Source organism: Grammomys surdaster, unplaced genomic scaffold (genome assembly GCF_004785775.1).
Source record: "Grammomys surdaster isolate TR1022 unplaced genomic scaffold, NIH_TR_1.0 241, whole genome shotgun sequence".
Taxonomy (NCBI): domain Eukaryota; kingdom Metazoa; phylum Chordata; class Mammalia; order Rodentia; family Muridae; genus Grammomys; species Grammomys surdaster.
This window is the reverse complement of record NW_021604686.1, coordinates 3,874,567-3,894,250: the sequence shown is the minus strand read 5'-3', so window position 1 is coordinate 3,894,250 and position 19,684 is coordinate 3,874,567. Positions and strand designations below refer to the sequence as shown.

The 19,684-nt window shown below is 43.3% G+C and overlaps 1 protein-coding gene and 1 pseudogene across 1 annotated transcript; both read left to right on the top strand.

Annotated features, from left to right (window-relative positions):
- The first annotated feature begins 511 nt into the window (after positions 1–511).
- LOC114626916 lies at positions 512–1,563 on the top strand (annotated as a pseudogene).
- Positions 1,564–7,958: 6,395 nt separating this feature from the next.
- Tmem202 (transmembrane protein 202) lies at positions 7,959–13,903 on the top strand. The gene is made up of 5 exons (XM_028774602.1): positions 7,959–8,095; positions 8,296–8,542; positions 12,248–12,397; positions 12,767–12,898; positions 13,259–13,903. Exons 1-5 carry the CDS (start codon positions 8,018–8,020, stop codon positions 13,477–13,479), a joined length of 828 nt encoding a protein of 275 aa, XP_028630435.1. The 5' UTR covers positions 7,959–8,017; the 3' UTR covers positions 13,480–13,903.
- Positions 13,904–19,684: the final 5,781 nt, after the last annotated feature.

The window sequence follows — 19,684 nt, the reverse complement described above, 5'->3', positions numbered from 1 at the left end:
AAATCAATTTTTTAAGTGAAATTATTCTACTAAGGTGAAATATATGCAGAGAGTGACAGGGCTGGAACGGGGATGTGACTCTGTAGAACCCCTGACAGGGAGTCTGTCTGCACCCCTTGGGTTCTCCCTCAGAGGTGCTTAAGATCATCTGGTTTCCTTGAGATTGAATGCAGCTCATTGCAACCATGTCTGTATTTTATTCCACTGACTTATTCTAGAAAAGAATGCTATGGACTTGAATTTGTCAACTTTCAACAACCTAAGAACTTCAAAAGAAATGAAACAACTTTCAAGCTCAGGATTTGGACAAGGTCAACATTGGAGCAGTGGATGAATAATCCTATTAAAGAAACTCCACAGGGGCAGTAGCAACCGTGCCAGTCCCGTGTGCAGGTGCTCCGTGCGGCGCAGTTTCTTGGCCACCCACCCGCTGCTCTCACTCCAGCATCAGGATGAGTCCCGTGCGTGTCAGTCCGCGGAGGTCTTTCTCATCTCCCTCGGCTGCGGGAAATCCGACTGAAGCAACTGAGTCCACGATGGAGAGAGAAAAGGAACAGTTCCGTAAGCTCTTTATTGGTGGCTTAAGCTTTGAAACCACAGAAGAAGGTTTGGGAAACTACTATGAGCAATGGGGAAAGCTCACAGACTGTGTGGTTATGAGGGACCACACAGTGCAAGCAAAAGAGGATTTGGGTTTTGTAACTTTCTCATCCATGACCGAGGTTGATGCTGCCATGGCTGCAAGGCCTCATTCCATTGATGGCAGGGTGGTTGAGCCAAAACGTGCTGTAGCAAGAGGAGTCTGGAAAACCAGGAGCCCATGTGACTGTGAAGAAGCTGTTTGTTGGTGGAATTAAGGAGGATACTGAGGAACACCACCTTAGAGATTACTTTGAAGAATATGGAAAAATTGATACTATTGAAATAATTACCAATAGGCAATCTGGAAAGAACAGAGGCTTTAGCTTTGTTACTTTTGATGACCGTGATCCTGTGGCTAAAATTGTCTTGCAAAAATATCACACCATAAATGGTCACAATGCAGAAGTTAGAAAGGCATTGTCTAGACAAGAAATGCAAGAAGTCCAAAGTTCTAGGAGTGGAAGAGGAGGAAACTTTGGTTTTGGGGATTCTTGTGGTGGCGGTGGCAATTTTGGACCAGAACCAGGAATCAAGTTTGGGGGGGGGGGCTCTTATGGATACAGAAGTGGACGTGGATTTGGGAATGGCTATAATGCCTATGGAGGAGGACCTGCAGGTGGCAATTTTGGAGGTAGCCCTGGTTATGGAGGAGGAAGAGGAGAATATGGTGGTGGAGGACCTGGATACGGCAACCAGGGTGGGAGCAACAGAGGTGGTTATGACAACTATGGAGGAGGAAATTATGGAAGTGGAAATTACAACGATTTTGGAAATTATAATCAGCAACCTTCTAACTAGGGTCCAATGAAGAGTAGAAAGTCTGGTGGTAGCAGGAACATGGGGGGACCATATGGTGGAGGGAACTATGGTCCTGGAGGAAATGGGGGATATGGTGGAAGGAGCTGATATTGAGCTTCTTCCTACTTACCATGGGCTTTACTGTATAAATAGGAGAGGATGAGAGCCCAGAGGTAACAGGACAGCTTCAGGTTATCGCCATAACAATGGTAAGGAAACTCTCAGTCATGCATAAATATGCAGTGATATGGCAGAAGCAGATGCAGACAGCCATTTTGTGAACGGATTGGATTGTTTAATAGCATCACCTTACTCTGGAGGAAGGATTGTAAAAAAAAAAATGCCTTTGAGACAGTTTCTTAGCTTTTAAATTGTTGTTTTTTTCTAGTGGTCTTTGTAAGAGTGTAGAAGCATTCCTTCTTTGACAATGTTACATTTGTAAGTTTCAGGTGACATGGGAAACCTTTTTCAAGATTTTTTCTCAAAAGTTTTGAAAGGCTATTAGCCAGGATCATGGTGTAATAAGACATGATGTTTTTCCTTTAAAAATTTAAGTGCGTGTGTAGAGTTAAGAAGCTGTTGTACGTTTATGATTTAATAAAATAATTCTAAAGGAAAAAAAATAACTGCACGGAAAGGTATTAAAACCTGCTATCTCCCTTGAGTCTGTATCATCCAGACAGTGTCAGGAGGCCAGTGGAAAGATAAAGGATTGTTAAGCCAGCAAAGGAACAAACTGGCAATTCAGGAGAACTTAGAGTTCTAACCATGGAGACAAAGGTTGAAGGATGAGTTTTCCCATTTTCTGAGTGATGATAGGCAATGTAAGAATCACCCAGAAATGAGAAAATTCTTTGTGTTTTAAATGCAATACACTTGATGTCCTTCTCTAAGGGCCCGTGTGATCTTCACGGCCGGCAGCAATGAGCAGGAAGCAAGAAAACAGTTTGGTTCAACATGACTCAGCACACAGTTGTTGGTTCAAATTTCAGGAGTCTGGCCACAAGTGGTTTATTTTAGGCGTAATGCAATTTGGTGGAAATTATTCTGGTGACAATTAACTCAATCCCATGTGCACAATAAATCTGACATATCTCCTTGAAGAACAGAGTAAACTTATGTGTATATATGCTTGCTGTGTGTGTGTGTGTGTAATGTAGATGTAACATTAAAACTTTCCTTTGTAAAGCCCATCAAGATAGGTTCTATAGATTGATTGAAATAAATTTACAGTAAAGGTCTTTGGGAGGATCTTGTGCCAGAAAATTTCTCAACACACAGATAACACAAAGATCACTAGGCACCTTCTGGGCAGATAAAAGGCTATGTATTCCTTCCCTTGAAAGAACAGCCTTATGTGCTTAGCATTCCAGGCTCCCCTAGTGCGTGTCTGTCTTTGCGTGCACGCATGTGTGCATATGTACTTAACACACACACATGTTCACACACACATAAAACACACAGAGAAGCACCATACACATATGCACATGCAAAAAAGTTATAGACATGATACAGGTTTCAGTTCTAAGAGTTGAACCTAGGGGCTCACACCTGATACACATGTTTTGTCCTACCACCCCCACCCACACTCCTGCTACCTCCAGGGACTTGATAATCCTGTCAGAGAACTTACTAGGTATGGAAATACATGTCTGTAATCCCAGTATTTGAGAGGCAGAGTGATCAGAGCAGGAATTGGAAGTTACCTGGCCCTGTCTCAAACAAAGGGAGAGACGGGGATGTAACTCACTTGGTAGAAGGTTAGCTTAGTGTGTAAAAGCCCTGGTTTGATCTTAGCTTGATTAATATACACTCATGTAGACATACACAAAAATTTGAAAAAAAATATTAAAAATTTTTAAAAAGAAGTTTAAATTTATCCTTGGCTGCATAGCATGCTCAAGGTCTATCTGTCACAAATGAAGAGACAAACAACTCCACCCCTGAATGTCTGCCAATGAGAACAGAATCACTTAACAGGGGCTACGGAGAGTGGTGACGTCACTTCTTTACTGTAGAATTCATATGTATTTTTTTAATATAACCATGACAATATTGTGTGTAGAAAACAAGATCCTCAGTTTACAAATTCAACTACACAGGAATCAATAGCTTTTTCTCAGAATAACCGTATTCCTAATTTTAGGACCCAAGCCCCAACCTAGGAAATATCATTGAAATTAGCTAAAGTCTAGACATAATTTCACGCATGTGGAGGTCAGGGGTCAACCACAGGTGGCGTTCTGTTGGCATTGACCACTTTTCTGAGTCAGGTTCTATATCTTGGAACTTGCCTAGTAGTCTGGGTCGACAGCCCATTGAACCCAGGATCTTCTGGTTTTGCTCCCCTGAGCTGTCATTACAAGCGGATGCCACCATCTCTGGGTTTTCGAAGATAGAACCAGGATCTAAATTCAGATTGTCAAGCTTTCATAGCAGGTACCTTGTCAACTGAGCCATCTTACCAGCACAGTTGCACTATGTTTCCTTGGCTGGTCTAGAACTTTCTTTGTAGACCAGACTGATTCTGAAACCATGGATCTGCTAGCCTCTGCCTCCTGAGTGCTGATATTAAAGGTATGTGCCTGGTTAAAAAAATTCCTTTTGCTGGGCGGTGGTGGTGCACGCCTTTAATCCCAGCACTTGGGAGGCAGAGGCAGGCGGATTTCTGAGTTCGAGGCTAGCCTGGTCTACAGAGTGAGTTCCAGGACAGCCCGGGCTACACAGAGAAACCCTGTCTCGAAAAACAAAACAAAACAAAATTCCTTTTTTGTTAAAGACTGTGTATGTATGTATGATGTGTGTGTGTATGTGTGTATATATGTGTATATGTATGCATGTGTATGTGCATGTGTGAGCAGGTGTGAGCAGGTACATGTAGTGCCTGTAGTGTCCAGAAGAGGGTGTCAAATTCCCTGGAACTGGAATTACAGGCAGTTGTGAGCTGCCTGATGCAAGAACAGCACATGCTCTTTTTTGTTTTGGTTTTTCGAGACAGGGTTTCTCCATGTACCCCTGGCTGTCCTGGAACTCACTCTGTAGACCAGGCTAGCCTCAAACTCTCAAACTCAGAAATCCGCCTGCCTCTGCCTCCCAAGTGCTGGGATTAAAGGCGTGCGCCACCACTGCCCGGCACAGCACATGCTCTTAACTGCTGAGTAGTCTTTTCCGGCCCAAAGAATCTTTATACATATATATACCATATATATATATGGACTTCCTGCTAGGATATGTAAAGATTTTTTAGGGCAGAAAAGACCACTCAGCAGTATATACATACTGTAAGGTGACTTTGCTCTGTAGATTACCTGTTTACACTGTTGGTGCCGTTATCTGGTGAATAGAAGTTCTTAATCGGAAGTTCATTCTATTTACAAAATATTTCTTTGCAGCTTATGTTTTTTGTAAAACATTGCCTTTTTCAGAGTGGAAAAAAATTACCCCATGATGGGCAGTGGTGGTGTATGCCTTTGAATCCCAGCATTTGGGAGACAGAGATGGGCAGGTCTCTGTGAGCTCAAGGCCTGGCCTAAAGAGATCCAGGATAGCCAGAGATATACAGAGAAACCTTGTCTCAGAAATAAATAGATAAATAAATAAATAAAAATAAATAGTTATTCCATATTTTCTTCTTACATGACTGCTTTTCAAAACAATGACAGTGGTTTCAATGTATACTAAATGACAGCGTACATAGCCACCAGATTTACATGGATGTTTTGTTCTACCCATCACAGACCCTAGCAAGGTCCTTACTCGTCATGTGTCCTGCTCTTTGAGGTAAGTGCTCAAGGTAGGTAGGCCTGAGGATTGGGTGGTGCCAATCTGTTCCTTTAATGAGTAGAGTGTTTTATTCAAGACATTAGTCACTGTTCACAAATGGTCTGGTATCCCACATTACATCAACATCATCTGTTTGGTGGTGTGCTTGTTTAATGCCACTAGCGAAGGGCTCCCAGGGATGCCGGGGATAACACAGTTTTCCCACCAATATTAGTATTTTATCTGTCATGATGTGACTTGCGCCAAAACTGCATTTGAGCAGGCTCGCAGAGACAGCAGAGGGGCTGCAACGGTGATCGTGTAATACTCAGGATGCAGGGCTGGGTAAGACTGTTGGCGTCCTTCTCTCCTCCAGCAGCCTGTATAAAGCTGCTGGCTGATGGAAGCTGGCCAGCAGGACAGAGGTTTAGAGGTCAGGTCCTACCTCAGTGTTCTATGTCCCAGAACCAGAGTGTGACATGACTTGAGCAATAGGCTCAGCACAACCATCTAGTTGTGGTGTGTAATATATTGTGTCTTGTTGTTGGGTTTTTTTTTTGTTTGTTTTTGTGTTTTTTTTTTTTTTGTGGTTTTTTGAGACAGGGTTTCTCTTATAGCCTGGGCTGTCCTGGAACTCACTCTGTAGACCAGGCTGGCCTCGAACTCAGAAATCCGCCTGCCTCTGCCTCCCGAGTGCTGGGATTAAAGGCGTGCACCACCACTGCCCGGTGTGTGGTTTTGTATTTTTAAGCAGCATCCCACTCTTTATTCAGGTTGGCCTGGAATTTCTTCTGTAGTCCAGGCTAGCCTAGAACTTACTCTGTAGCCCAGACTAGCTTCAAACTCATGGTGATTACGCTCCCTCTGACTTCTCAGTGCTGAAATCAGGCATGAGCCATCACATGGAGTGGCAACCTTTATTCCACACCTAGTAGAATCCAACTGCTAGTGTTTTAAGAACCTCGGGTCCTTCATGCCTTCCTGTCATGGGACAAATCTTCACCCCCAAATATCCTCCAGGTTGATGGCCTGGGAAACCCTTTAAAATATATCTTGTATACCTTTCTCTACTCCTGTTAGTGGTAACAACTCTTTTCTCTGTATCAACCTCAGTGAGTTGTCTAGAAATGTGCTGGTCACGCATTTTTTCATTCATCACTAAATACTCTGTCTCCACACATTGAACTGGTGCTGGAAAAGTGAAATAGTACTTTGGCAGAAGGAAGTTTGGCTGGCTTTGTTGGTTCCTGCTAGTAGGAAAATGTTGAAGAGGCACGTTCAGGAAGATCATGAGATTGAAGTCAGCCTGTGTTGCACTAGAGGAGCTGGGGGGATGGCCCAGTTAGAAAAGAAGCACTTCTGGCTGCTCTTCCAAAGGACCCAAGTTTAATTCCCAACATTCACATTCGGCAGCTCACAGGAGATCTGACTCTCTCTTCTGGTCTCTGGAGACACCTGCACTGTCATGCAGATATTCAAATACACACACACACACACACACATATATATATGTATATATATATATGTATGTATATATGTATACATACATATATATATGTATGTATATATATATCATAAAAAGTAAAATAAAACCTTTGAGAAAAGAAGTGCTTGTCACACAATACCCAACACTCTCATACAGAGTCTAGAGCAGTGTATGCATTTGTAATCCCACTGGGGTGTGGAAAAACATGTCTCCCTAGGCCTGGCTGGCCTGGCTAGCCATATTGGCAAGCTCTGGGTTTAATGGGAGACCTTGTCTCAAAAATAAGGTGCAATGTGATTGAAGGAGACAACTCTTGTCAAGCTATGGCTTCCATATACGTGTTTGCATATGTACCTGCATACACAGGTACACATATGTGGATACATGTCCCAAACAAATACACCGCTTGCACAAGAGAAGTCCGCACGCTAAAGCATGGGAATATACTAGTATGTAGAACTAGTGGTTCTCACCAACTGAAATACAGAACATGGGCATTGGGAAGAGGGTGGGCTGGCAGAAGCTTATAGTTAGGCATGTGGATGCAGATCAGATTTAGGAACCAGTGTTTCTGTGTTAGCAAAGCAAGTGCTGGTGATGTGGCAGAGGAGCAGAATGCCACCTGCACTGCCCCTTTGATGTATAGCTCTTAAGAGGTGGGGGGTGAGGCTCAGATGCAGACAGTTGTGTAAGGCAACTAGTGTCACTAGGTCATCGACTAGGCTGATGTGAGCCAGGGAAACTCTGTACTTTCATGTAGAGCCTAGCACCGCCTCTGCATCATGAAGAGTTATAATTTTCAGCACATCGGATTTATTTTATTGTCCAGGGCAATAGTTATCAGCATGATAGTGGACCCTATCAGCAGTGTGTCTGTGGTAGAGTGCTCTTCCATAAACAGAAGATATTGAAAAGAGGGACTCGGAGGAAAAAGAGAGAGCTAAGCAGGTAAAGTCACTTTGTGTGAGCCTGGTGACCCAAGTTAGATTCCTTGAACACATGTAAAGACAGAAGGCTATACAGAGAAACCTGTCTAGACACTCACAATCCCTCCCTCCTCCCTCCCTCTCTCCCTCCCTTCCTCCCTCCCTCCCTCCCTCCCTGCCTCCCTCCTTCCCTCCCCCTCTCTCTCTCTCTCTCTCTCTCTCTCTCTCTCTCTCTCTCTCTGTCTGTCTCTGTCTCTGTCTCTCTCTGATAATTTCTTCCTAGTGTTCTAAGACTGAAAACAATGAAAGAGAAACAGGATCTATACCCATGATTCTTCTGGCATGTGTGAAGAGGCGTTGAGACAAATTCCGTGGCAGTTAGAAAGTCGAACTGGCTGCCAAGATGGCGAGGAAGGAACAAACCATGACCTTTTACAATCCCTCGGTCGCCAAAATAAAGGGGGACCTGAAATACCAACGGGTGAGGAGACATTGTAGGCCAGAGGGGAGGAAGAGGGCTTGACAGAGCTGGATAGAAAAGAGCACCTATGGAATTCGGACTTAGAGAGAGGCAAGATGTCTACAGATCAAACCTACTTGGGGATATTGCGGTAGAGAGAGACAGGAGACCCCAGGGATCTGGGGTTAGCTTCTTTGGCAACGTTTTCCTCATCCTTGTAGCCTACCCTTCCTACCAACACACAGTCGATGCCAGCCCAGAAGCGACAGCAGTACGTGAATGAGGCTTACACCTACATCCGGATGCTCTGCGGCAGCCTGTCTGCCTTTAGCCTCCTGCTGCTGATCTGCACCTCCCCACTGAACTGGGTGCAGTTCCTGGTGACCAACAGTGGCCTTGAACTCAAAGCAGGACTCTGGACCTTATGCAACCATGAGCTGTGCTGGAGCCACGTACCCAAGCCACCCTGTGAGTGCCACAAAAGTCAGTGTCACAGGCCCCACAGTTGCAGGTCTGACTTTCTTCCTTTAAGATCTTTGGATCTGAGACAAGTTGTGACTATGACTGCTCTTTTTTTTTTAATTGGTATCCTGTATATATCCTCTTTCCTTTCCTGGGTTGACTCCTGTCCCAAATGAATAAAATCTGCTACTATTCTTCAGGTAGAATTCTTTTTTTTTTTTTTTTTTTTTGTCTTTTCAAGACAGGGTTTCTCTGTGTAGCCCTGGCTGTCCTGGAACTCACTCTGTAGACCAGGCTAGCCTCGAACTCTCGAACTCAGAAATCCGCCTGCCTCTGCCTCCCAAGTGCTGGGATTAAAGGCGTGCGCCACCACCGCCTGGCTTCAGGTAGAATTCTTTTGGCATTTATAAGATACTGTCTTGGAACAGGTTTGGATACAGGTGACCCACATGATTGATACTTGAGTGTCCTTTCTGTCTGGACCACTCTTCTTTCTAGATCAAGGCTTCTTATTGACATATTCAGGTAGGCCCTTTTGTTTTGGAGGTCCTAAACATTTTGAAACTTTGACAGCTAAGCTTGCTGCCCTTCAAGAGCTGGAACCAGAGCTGGGGATGAAGCTTGTTGTCGAGTACTCTCTTGCCATGTACTAAATATGTAGAGGGCAAAGATGTAGTTAAGTTGGTAGTGTGTTTGCCTACCATTCACAAGGTTTGTGCAAAGCGTAAACCAGCTGTGATGGCACCTCTCTGATCCTAGCATTCAGAAGGCAGAGATGGGAGGAACAGAAGTAAGTTTGAGAAAGCCTGGACTATACAAAATTCTATTTATTTTTAAATCATGAGATTTTTGTCTCAGGAGGAAAAAAAAAAGGGATGTTAAGCATGGCAGGACATGCCTGTAATCTTATTCTTTGGTGGGCTGGTGGAAGAACAGTGAGTTTGAGACCAGGCTGGGTTACATAGCCAGACCTGTTTCAAACACCAATCTTGCTCGAGCACACGCGTGTGTGCGTGTGTGCGTGCGTGTGTGTGTGTGTATCTGTGTGTACACAAGCATTTGAATGCATGTTAACATCTATGTGTTAAACATTTATTTACATTTGTGTATGTCTGGTTTTGCATACAGCACAGCACACTTGTGGCGATCAGAGCACAACTTTCTGGAGTTGGTTTTCTGCTTCCCTGTGAGTCCCAGGGATCTAACCCAGCTTGTCAGGCTTGGCATCAAGTGCTTTTACCCACTGAGCAGTCTTGCTGTCTTTCCACTCCCAGTACCAGAACCACCGTGAATTGGTTAAGTGTAAACTTAAGGGTGAACGTTTTAAAAGATAAGAGAGAATGTCATAAACTTCCAAGGGCAGGAAGTGCAGAGGGTGTGAAGGGACTCAGGACTGGGCTCTCAGACAAAGACAACCAGCCCATCTCGTCTCCCGGGCCCTCTGATGTCCAGCTGATACTCATCATCGTTTATGTTTGCTTTTATCTCCACAGCCCAGGTTTTCCTGTTTATTAGTGCGTCGGTGCCAACAGCAGGCTCAGCCTTACAGCTCATCAGTTCACACAAGCAAGAGGAAACCGACATTTCCAAGCCAAATAATCAAATAGATCCAACTTAGGCCAAGTTCCCTTTCTTGGTCCCCTTAGTTATAGCCAGGCAGCTGTAGGCGAGGATAGGGTGACTAAGGTACCAAGAGCTAAGTACTGCAAAATATCCCTAGCTGTAGGCTTCCTACAGCTCAGCAGCGTACATGGACTGATCACCCTCAGTGACACAGTCTGTAGGAAATAAGCTACATTTATTTTCTTCTTGTTGGGAGCCTCAAAGCAATTCACCTCCATGGTTAGACTCCTGAGTTCTATCAATGGAAAAAAATGTTTTTATCATAAGGAGCAGGCTACAGAGAACAAAATGAAATTTATATAGCAGATCTTTTGTTTTTAAAGCCTCAAATTTTTAACTAAGTATGTTTGGTACATGTGAGTGGAGGTGCCAGCAAGTCCAGAAGAGGATGTTGGATCCGCTGGAACTGGCACTCTAGATGGTTATGAGCATGGATGCCGGGAACCACACTCCGGTCTCTGCTAGAGCAGTACATGGGCTTACTGCTCAGCCGTGTCTCCAGCCTCACGAGGCAGTTCTTAGACAGGATTCTTTGGTATTTTGATTGTTTGTTTGGTTTGGCGGCTGCTACTGTGCTCCTCCTCCTCCTTCTCCTCCTCCTCCTCCTCTTCCTCTTCTCCTCCTCCTCATCTTCTTCTTCTTCCTCCTCCTCCTCTTCCTCTCCTCCTCCTCCTTCTTCCTCTTCCCCCTACTCTCCCTTTCCTTCCCCCTCTCCCCTCCTCCTCTTCCTCCACCTCTTCCTCCTCCTCCTCCTTCTTCTTCTCCTTTCCTCCTTCTCCTTCTCTTTCTTCTTCTTTAAAAATTGGGTCTCAAATAGCCTTCTATGGCCTCCAACTGACTATGCAGTTGAGGACAATCTGGAACGTCTGTTTCTCCCGAATCTATATCCTAAGTGCTAGGATTACCTGTGTGTACCACCTCACCTGGACAAAATTGAAATAATCTTTGTTTGTTTGTTTGTTTGTTTGTTTGTTTGTTTTAAGGCAGGGTCTCACTATGTAGCCATGGCTGTCCGGTAGACTAGGCTGACCTTGAATTCACAGAGATCTGCCTCCCTCTGTCTCCCAAGTATCGGGACTAAAGCCATGTGCCACAAGCCATGCCATCCCAGCACTTGGGAGGGTAATGCAGGCTAGCCTCTCTTACTCTATTGTCTAGGTTGGGCCCAAATTGAGTAGATAATAAGTTAGAAGAACATTCTTTCTCAAAAAAAAAAAATGCCAGGCATGGTGATACACGCTTATAACTCAGCACTTAAAAGCTAGAGACAGAAGGATCAAGAAAGAGTCCAAGGTCTTCACTTACTTAGCAAGTTTGAGCCTAGCCTGGGCTACATGGGAGCTGTGTCCAACAACAACAACAAAAATAAAATAAGGTAAAACAATGGGATAAAATGCCAACGATGGTTATTCTAATCATTGAGAATGTGGCCGACTGTCTTCTTGTTGCGCTGTATCTAGTGCTCATATTGTAAGATTCAGATTGAACATATATTGCTTTTAGAACTAGAATTAGAAAAAAGGTCTTATGCTGGTTTGTGGTGGCAATCACTCCTTTAATAAACTAATTGGCACGACTGAAATATTCATGTATTACCCTTAATTTTCCAAAAAAGGCTTTGTCTTCACAGTAAAAAAAATCCATGTAGCCAGGTATGGTCGTGTACCTAGCACAGGCATAGGAAGATCAGCAATCGAAGGCCAGCTTGGGCTGTGTGGTGAAACTGTCTCAGAGAGGGAAAAGGTATTTTAAGTGATATGAAAACTTACTAAAAAGGATCTTATTAGTTTGATACTACATGACAAACTCCATTTTACCTCCTTTTGTCCTAGTTCTTTCTCTGAGGTTTTATTTGGCTTTAATTAGTTACCTGTTTGTTTGTTTGTTTGTTTGTTTGAGACAAGGTCTCAAGTAGCAGAGGCTAGCCTGGAATTCACTATATAGCCCAGGGTGATCCAGACCTCCCTAGTTCTGTTGTGCTATCCTGAGTGCTGGGATGACAGGTGTGTGACACTATGCCTGGATCTCCAGCTTTCCTCAAGGACGTCAGTTACTGGACCGACCAGGCCTTTCCTCTTCTCCTTGCAGACTACCTCCTGTATTCCAGGATCTTGTTCATCATGTCTCTCCTCTGCATGCTTACTGGCCTTGGCTTGCTCTTCAGTTCTTGCCGCCCCACAAAAAGAATGGTGTCCTCCAAGTTGGATCTGAAGGTGTTCCTGCTCAGTTTCTGCTCAGGTATGGACTAGCAAGGCAGTAAAAGCACCAAGGTAAAAACAGTCAAGGACATGGAATGTCTCTGGGGGCTTTCGTAGTCTTTCCTGTCCTTTACTTCTCTTCATCGTCACACCATCTCCTCGTCATATCTCATTGCATGGAACATACAGCTTAATTACAGCTTAATTAATTAATTAATACATACAGCTTCATTGTCTTACACCAAGGCCGACGACCCCTTCTTTCTCTCATCCTGGCTAATCCCTAAATTTTAAACCTTTTGATCTCTGCCATGGGTATGATCCCTACAAATGAAAGAGGAACTGGGGGTGGCAGCCAAGGCTGACAGAACATGCTGATAGATTGTGACATCTTTCCTTTTGGTCCCAGCTGTCTGCCTGCTCTCCTCCCTCAACCTGTTTCTGGCCCAGGTTGAATGGTACACAAAGAGTGCCATGGAGTCTGAGTTCCTGTGGACCTATTATCTTAATTGGTGCGGTGACGTCTTATATATCTGTGTCGGTGAGTCAAGCCCTGCGCTGGGCTCAGGAGGAGGGGACAGGAAGTCAGTTCTGTAACAGGAAGTAGAATGGAGAAGAAACAGACACACGACAGGTTTGTACATGGGGAGGCAGTGTGGTGTGGTGAGAAAGCACCGATTTGACAATCAAAAGCCTAGAATTAGTAACTTCTTCTCTTGAAAAATGAGATTTGGATGAGTTAAGTAATTTGTTTAAGGGTGCACAGAAAATAATAGCATGATTGTTGAAATCCAGGGGGTGAAGCATTACCTTAACTAGACCGTAAAAGGATGAATGGGAATTTTAAGAGCTAAGAGACCGTCTGTCTGTTAAACCACATGTCATTTTTCCCCTCCTCTAGGGATCATCTCTTTTCTCAACTACATAACTTTCCAATCTCATCCTCCTGATGGGACTGTCAACACGAACCTATGGCAGAAGTCCAGGCTGGGCTTTGGGCCAGTGCCAATAGCACTGCCTGCTACAGCTGAAATGTCACGTGCGGAGATGCAGTCTCTAAGTGGGAGAAGAAAAAAACTACAGAATGTGAGAAAGGGAAAACTAACTTCCACAAGACTGTGATAGGGTGACTGAAGGCTAAATCCTGCTAAATCCTGCTGTCTTAAAACTAGAGAGGGTGAGGGCCAATGAGAAGTGATTGTGAACTCAGATGAAACCTTCGGATATCATGTCTGTAGTAGCATGAACGCTAACGAAATGTCTTTTGTGTGCACCGCATCCAAAATATGTAAGACAATTATAGAGAAAGGAATGGAGGGCTGGAGAAATGGCTCAGCAGTTAGCAGTGCTGGCAGCACAGGTGTGGGGTTCAGAGCTGGAATCCCAGCACCCACATAACAAGCCTCCTCAAAGACGAGGCGGAGATGAGGAGATGGGACATCAGCACTCTCTTCTGGAGTGTGAGCGCGCACACACAAATACGTCTTGAAAATAAAAGAGAAGGTAGTAAGAATTCACAGAGGAAATATATTTTATTCTTGCAAAAGATTTATTTTTATTTGTGTGTGTGTGTGTGTGTGTGTGTGTGTGTGTGTGTGTGTGTGTCCTGAGTACGAGTACCTATACCTACAGAGGCCAGGAGAGAGAATAGAATCTCCTGAAACTTGAGTTATAGGCAGTTCTGAGCGATCTAACCTTAGTCCTGAGAGCTAAACTCAGATCGTCTGGAAAAGCAACAAGTATTCTGTAATCACCAGAGTCCTCACTGAGATATTTTTGATGATGATGATGATGATGATTATAGAATTTAGGGTCATAAATGAAAAAGGCTAGCAATAAATGCCCTATGTGGAACAGAGACCTTTTCAGGCACCGGGGAATCCCATGAAGCCAAGTGATCCTTGATGAAGGTTTAACTCTGAGTTGCTTTTACTGTTTATGGCTTTGGGCATTCTCAGGATGAAGACAAGTCGGGCAATACTGATGGAAAGGAATTGGAAATCTCAATGGAGAAAATATCAAATACCCTCAAAAGCTGAGAGGTATGGGTAGATTCTGGGGAACTCATGGAGATCCCCAATTCCTATGAGGACTAATACTTGAACTGCTGTGTCCATCCTGGTCTACAGGGTGAGTTTTAGGACACCCAGAGATACACAGAAAAACCCTATCTTGGGGGTGTGGAGGGGGAAACTCTATAGTCAATCATGTAAAAAAAAATGATTCTTATGCCCAGGTGAGGAGAACATTTTAGTGATGCATTCACAAACTTACTGAAATTCTCCAGGACATTTGTAGTGTCCTAGATGGAAGAGAAGAGGGGGTCAAACCAAGACCAAAAGCTTCACACACCAGAAACAACGTCACCGGCTGCAAACAAAATGCCAGCTGAGGTTTAATATAATCCCGAGATTTAATGTGCTCTCAACTCACCAGTGAGCAGAAGGAAGGAGGAAGGAGACTCCTGTTGGGTACAAGGGACTCAACATGCTCTCAAGACAGATTAGGGTCAGGTCCACAGCTTTAACTCAAAAAAGTTTTAGAAACTTGAAGCAGCTGCCAAGCAGTGACTGGAGCTGTAATTTATTTAGACCTTGGGTTCAAAGATGCCGAAGGTTGCCAACTCGACAGTGAGGCAGCCTAGCAGGTCTCTAACTGCTTCTGTGGTGTTCCTGAACAGTGTAACAGAACAGGAGACCTAAAGCTTTCCGTCAGAAGACCGGACTCCTCAAGGCTGGGTAAAGTGCTTGCTGTACATGGGTGAAGACCTGAGTTTGGAACCCCAGAACTAACATAAAGCTGGACACAGTAGCACAGGTCTGTAATTCCAGGCTCCTACAGGAGACAGGAGGCAAAGCAGAGGCTATCTCAGCTCTTAGGCCAGCTAGTCGTGAACGTACAGAAGGGAACACCAGGAGACCTTGTCTGAAGGCAGAAGACAGGACAGATGCTCAGTGTTGCCCTCTCACTCTCACACACCTGGCTCACACAGGAACTCACACGTTAGAGGGGAGGGTAGGCATTAGAAGGAAGGAGAGGGGGAGGGGAGGATTAAAACCGAACAAAACGTGACTTTAGCCAAAATAAGGGAACCCTAAAACAGCCAGGATGACCCCACTGCCCCCAAAATGCCTAGAGAACTGAGGATGTAACTAAATTGGTAGAATGCTTGCCTAGCATGCATAAAGCCCTAAATTCAATCCCCAGCACCCGACAAATCCAGTATGGTTGATACACACCTGTGACCCCAGCATTCACTAGGCATAGTACGTTTCAGGGCACCTTGAGCTATGTGAGATCCTATTTTGTTTTCAAAGATTTATTTATTTTTATTTTAAGTGTATGGGTGTTTTGCCTGCATGTATGTACCATGTAGATCTAGTGCCAGTGAAGGCCAGAAGAAGACAGCAGATGCTCTGGGACTGGAGTTACAGATGGCTGTTAATAGCCATGCTGGGAAATGAAGCCATTCCTCTGCAAAGCCTTCTGAGTCATCACTCTATGACACAGGGTTTCTCTGTGTAGCCCTGGCTGTCATGGAACTTGCTCTGTAGACCAGGCTGGCCTCGAACTCAGAGATCCACCTGTTTCTACCTCCTGAGTGCTGGGACTAAAGGCATGTGCCACCACTGCTCAGCAAATACCTTTATTTTTTTCTTTCAGAAATTGCCTGTATATAGGAATTCCAAGGAAATGTTTAGAAAAACTGAACAGTCAACAACAGGGGTATTCATTCATTCCACTGAAGTAATTGGGGGTTATCTATGACAAAAACTTTAGACTAAATTATTAGATAACTAAAAAAGTAAACCTATGAAAGAGAAAAATAAGTTTAAATGAAAAGGAACTAATTAAAAATCATGGACATTTGCCAGGTATGGTGGGCACATGCTTTTAATCCCAGCTTGGGAGGAAGAGGCAGGTGGATCTCTGTGAGTTCAAGGCCAGCCTAGTCTACAGATCAAGTACTAGGACACAGAGAAACCCTGTCTTGAAAAACCAAAAGAGGGCCAGGCAGTGGTGGCGCACACCTTTAATCCCAGCACTTGAGAGGCAGAGGCAGGTGGATCTCTGAGTTCGAGAGGTTGAGGCTAGCCTGGTCTACAGAGTGAGTTCCAGGACAGCCAGGGCTACACAGAGAAACCTTGTCTCGAAAAACCAAAAAAAAAAAAAAAAGATTATCCTCTACTACATAGCAAGTTTGAGGATTGCCTAAACTATCTGGAGCTATAATTTATGTAGAACTCGGGCTTTAATTGTCAACTTAATACAACCTAGAATTACCTGACAAGAGTTTCAAGGAGGAAGTTTCTACACTGGGTTGATTTATGGGCATGTCTTTAGGAGATTGGCTTAAGTTCATGGATGTGGGAAGATCAAGCCTACCCTTGGTGGCAGCATTCCCTAGGCAATTATAAGAGTGGGGACTATGAGCTGAGGACAAGCAAGCAAGCTAGTGAACATGCATGCATTCATTTACGTCTCTCTCCCACTGACTGTGACTGTGATTTGTGCAGATGTTTTAGGTTCCTGCAGTGTTAGTTTCTGTGCTATGATGGATGGTAATACGGAATAAAGCTAAAATAAGCCCTCTTTCCCTTAAGTTGCTTTTTCCCCAGCATATTTTTTCATAGCAACAGAAATGAAACTAGAACATAGAATATAATCCAGAAAACAGACTCAATAAAAGAGAAAATAGCCAGGCTTAGTGGTTCATACTTTACAATCCCAAGAGAACCAAGGCAGGATGAACCAGTTTGGAAATAGATAGATAGATAGATAGATAGATAGATAGATAGATAGATAGATAGAGAGATAGATAGAGAGATAGAGAGATAGAGAGAGAGAGAGATAGAGAGATAGAGAGATAGAGAGATAGAGAGATAGAGATAGATATAGATATGAAAACCCCTAGTCAAAGAAAAAGAGGAAGGCAGGAAAGAGGAAGACAGGCAGGGAAGGAAGACTTTATTTTAAAATATCTAGAATACTTTTTAAAACTATGATGGTTTAAAAAAATGCTAAAAGCTGTCTCTTTATTTCATTTGTCTCTTTCTCCTAATCACAACAAAATTAAACTTAAATTCAGTTGACAGAATGATTAAAAGAAAGGCTTCTCTATTTTAATAACTTGTCACTGTAGATAAAACAGAATCATAGTAGAAGTGACAAACTATTTGGAATTAATCAAGAATGAGTCTTGAAAATCAAACCACTAAGGAGTTTAGCTCAGTGGTATCATGCTTACCTAACAAGTTAGAGGTGTGGATTGAGGCTCCAGACTACATAAAAATAAAATGAAACCCTAAAAACATTTACTAGAAGCAAAAAATTATTGTTTAAATAAATGAGTGATGCATATAATTTTCAGGCCTCCAAAATAATTTTTCACATTCCAGCTCCAGGACATCGAATGCCTCTTTCTGACTTTCCCGGGCACTTGCTCTCTCTCAATCTCTCATACACATGTGCACACACTCATGCCCTCACACACACACACACACACACACACACACACACACACACACACACTAAATACTTTGGGAAGAAAATATAAAAAGTCTGAGAAACATTTCAGATCTTTATTTTATTAGCACCAGTATATTTCAGGCCAGTGGTAAGTTCTTTGGAAACAGAATATCAAATTATCACTCCCTCAAATCCCTCAACTTTTTTTTGTTTTTTGTTTTTTTTGTTTTTTTAGGTTTTTGTTTTTTAAGACAGGGTTTCTCTGTATAGCCCTTGGTGTCCTGGAACTCACTCTGTAGACCAGGCTGGCCTCGAACTCAGAAATCCGCCTGCCTCTGCCTCCCAAGTGCTGGGATTAAAGGCGTGTGCCACCACCGCCTGGCTCCCTCAAATGTTTGTTATTTGAAAATCCACCTTTGCAATGGAAATATTTGGAAACAGTGTCAAGATGACATCACACAATGTACCTCTTGATTTGACACAGTGGGAGGTATGTACAATCACCACTGTAGTGTTTTGCTTAGCAATTTTTGACCTGGTTTCCTAAGAGAAAGAGTCACAGAAATCCGGAATGTGGGGCATTCTAGCCGATAACTGGTCCAGACTATTCAAGGACATTGTATCCTGAAAAAAAGAGAGAGGTAACAGAGTATTCAAACTGAAGACTGGAAACAAGGTAGCAGGCAGATGAAGTGCTTTGATCCTGAGCTTCCCTAAAGTCTTTAAACATTCTTTTGAAAACTAGGGAAATTTGAACACTGAATGTATGTTGGTGGTTGTATTAGATTAATGTGATGTTTCCCCTCCACGTTAGTAATAATGTGGGTATGTAAGAAAATATCCTTGTTGCTTAGGAAGTCAACTGAGATATCTGGAAATGAAATGTCATGGTATGTATGCTTTTTTAAATGTATGTCATGGTATGTATGTATGTATGTATGTATGTATGTATATATGTCATGGTTGCCTGCTTTTGGATAGTTTGGCAAAAAGAAAAAAATATATATGTGGAAGTACAGAGAACCAATAGGACAAGATGGTGACAGCTGAGAATACTCAGCCTAGAAATGTGTCCGGTTAGTATTACTCTGAGTTTGAAGTGTTAAAAAAAAAAGTGTATTTTTGAATGGGGGTTTCTAGTAAAAACAGTTTTATGTTTTGAGAAATTGTTTTTTATCACCAGATAATTTAGGAAATGTGTGTGTATGTGTTGTATACATGTGTATCCATAATGTGTTCTAGCCCATGCACACACACTATGCAAACCTCCATGCAGAGGGCTGAGGTCAGGGCTGAATGTCTTTTTCTATAGACTCCCACCTCCTTTTTAAACATTCTATTTTTATTTTTATGTGGATGAGTGTTTGCTTGTATGTATGTGTGCCACTTGTGTGCCTGGTGCTCCCAAAGGCCACAAGAGGTGGGCGGAGAGCCTGGAAATGGAATTACATGCAGTTGTAAGGCATTTTCCTGGAAGCTGGGAGCCAAACTCTGAAAGAACAGTAAGTGCCTTTAACCACTGAGCCTTCCTTCTAGCCCTTCCACTTCAGTTTCTGGGACAGGATTTTTCAGTAAACCTGGAATTTATGAACTTGCTGAGACTAGGTGGCTGTTGAGGTCCTGGCATCCTCCTGTGTCTGCCTCCCCAGCATAGGATCATTGTTTTCTTCCACATATATTGTGCTTGCTACACACATCCCTCCTTTCTTTGTTGTTTTCAATCCTTGGATCTTGAGTCAAAGAAGAAGAATATGAAACAGGAAAATACTGATGTCATTTGGAGCGTTAAGTCCAGCAACTAAGAACAGCATGTAGTATCGAGCTTTGTGTTTGTGCAGAGACACCAGAGACAGGATGA

Bases quoted from the DNA above. Each gene is read 5' to 3' on its own strand.
- Tmem202 (XM_028774602.1), top strand. From the start codon at position 8,018: ATGGCGAGGAAGGAACAAACCATGACCTTTTACAATCCCTCGGTCGCC. The intron at 12,398-12,766 runs GTATGGACTAGC...TTTTGGTCCCAG, and splicing joins CCTGCTCAGTTTCTGCTCAG to CTGTCTGCCTGCTCTCCTCC. The intron at 12,899-13,258 runs GTGAGTCAAGCC...CCCCTCCTCTAG, and splicing joins CGTCTTATATATCTGTGTCG to GGATCATCTCTTTTCTCAAC.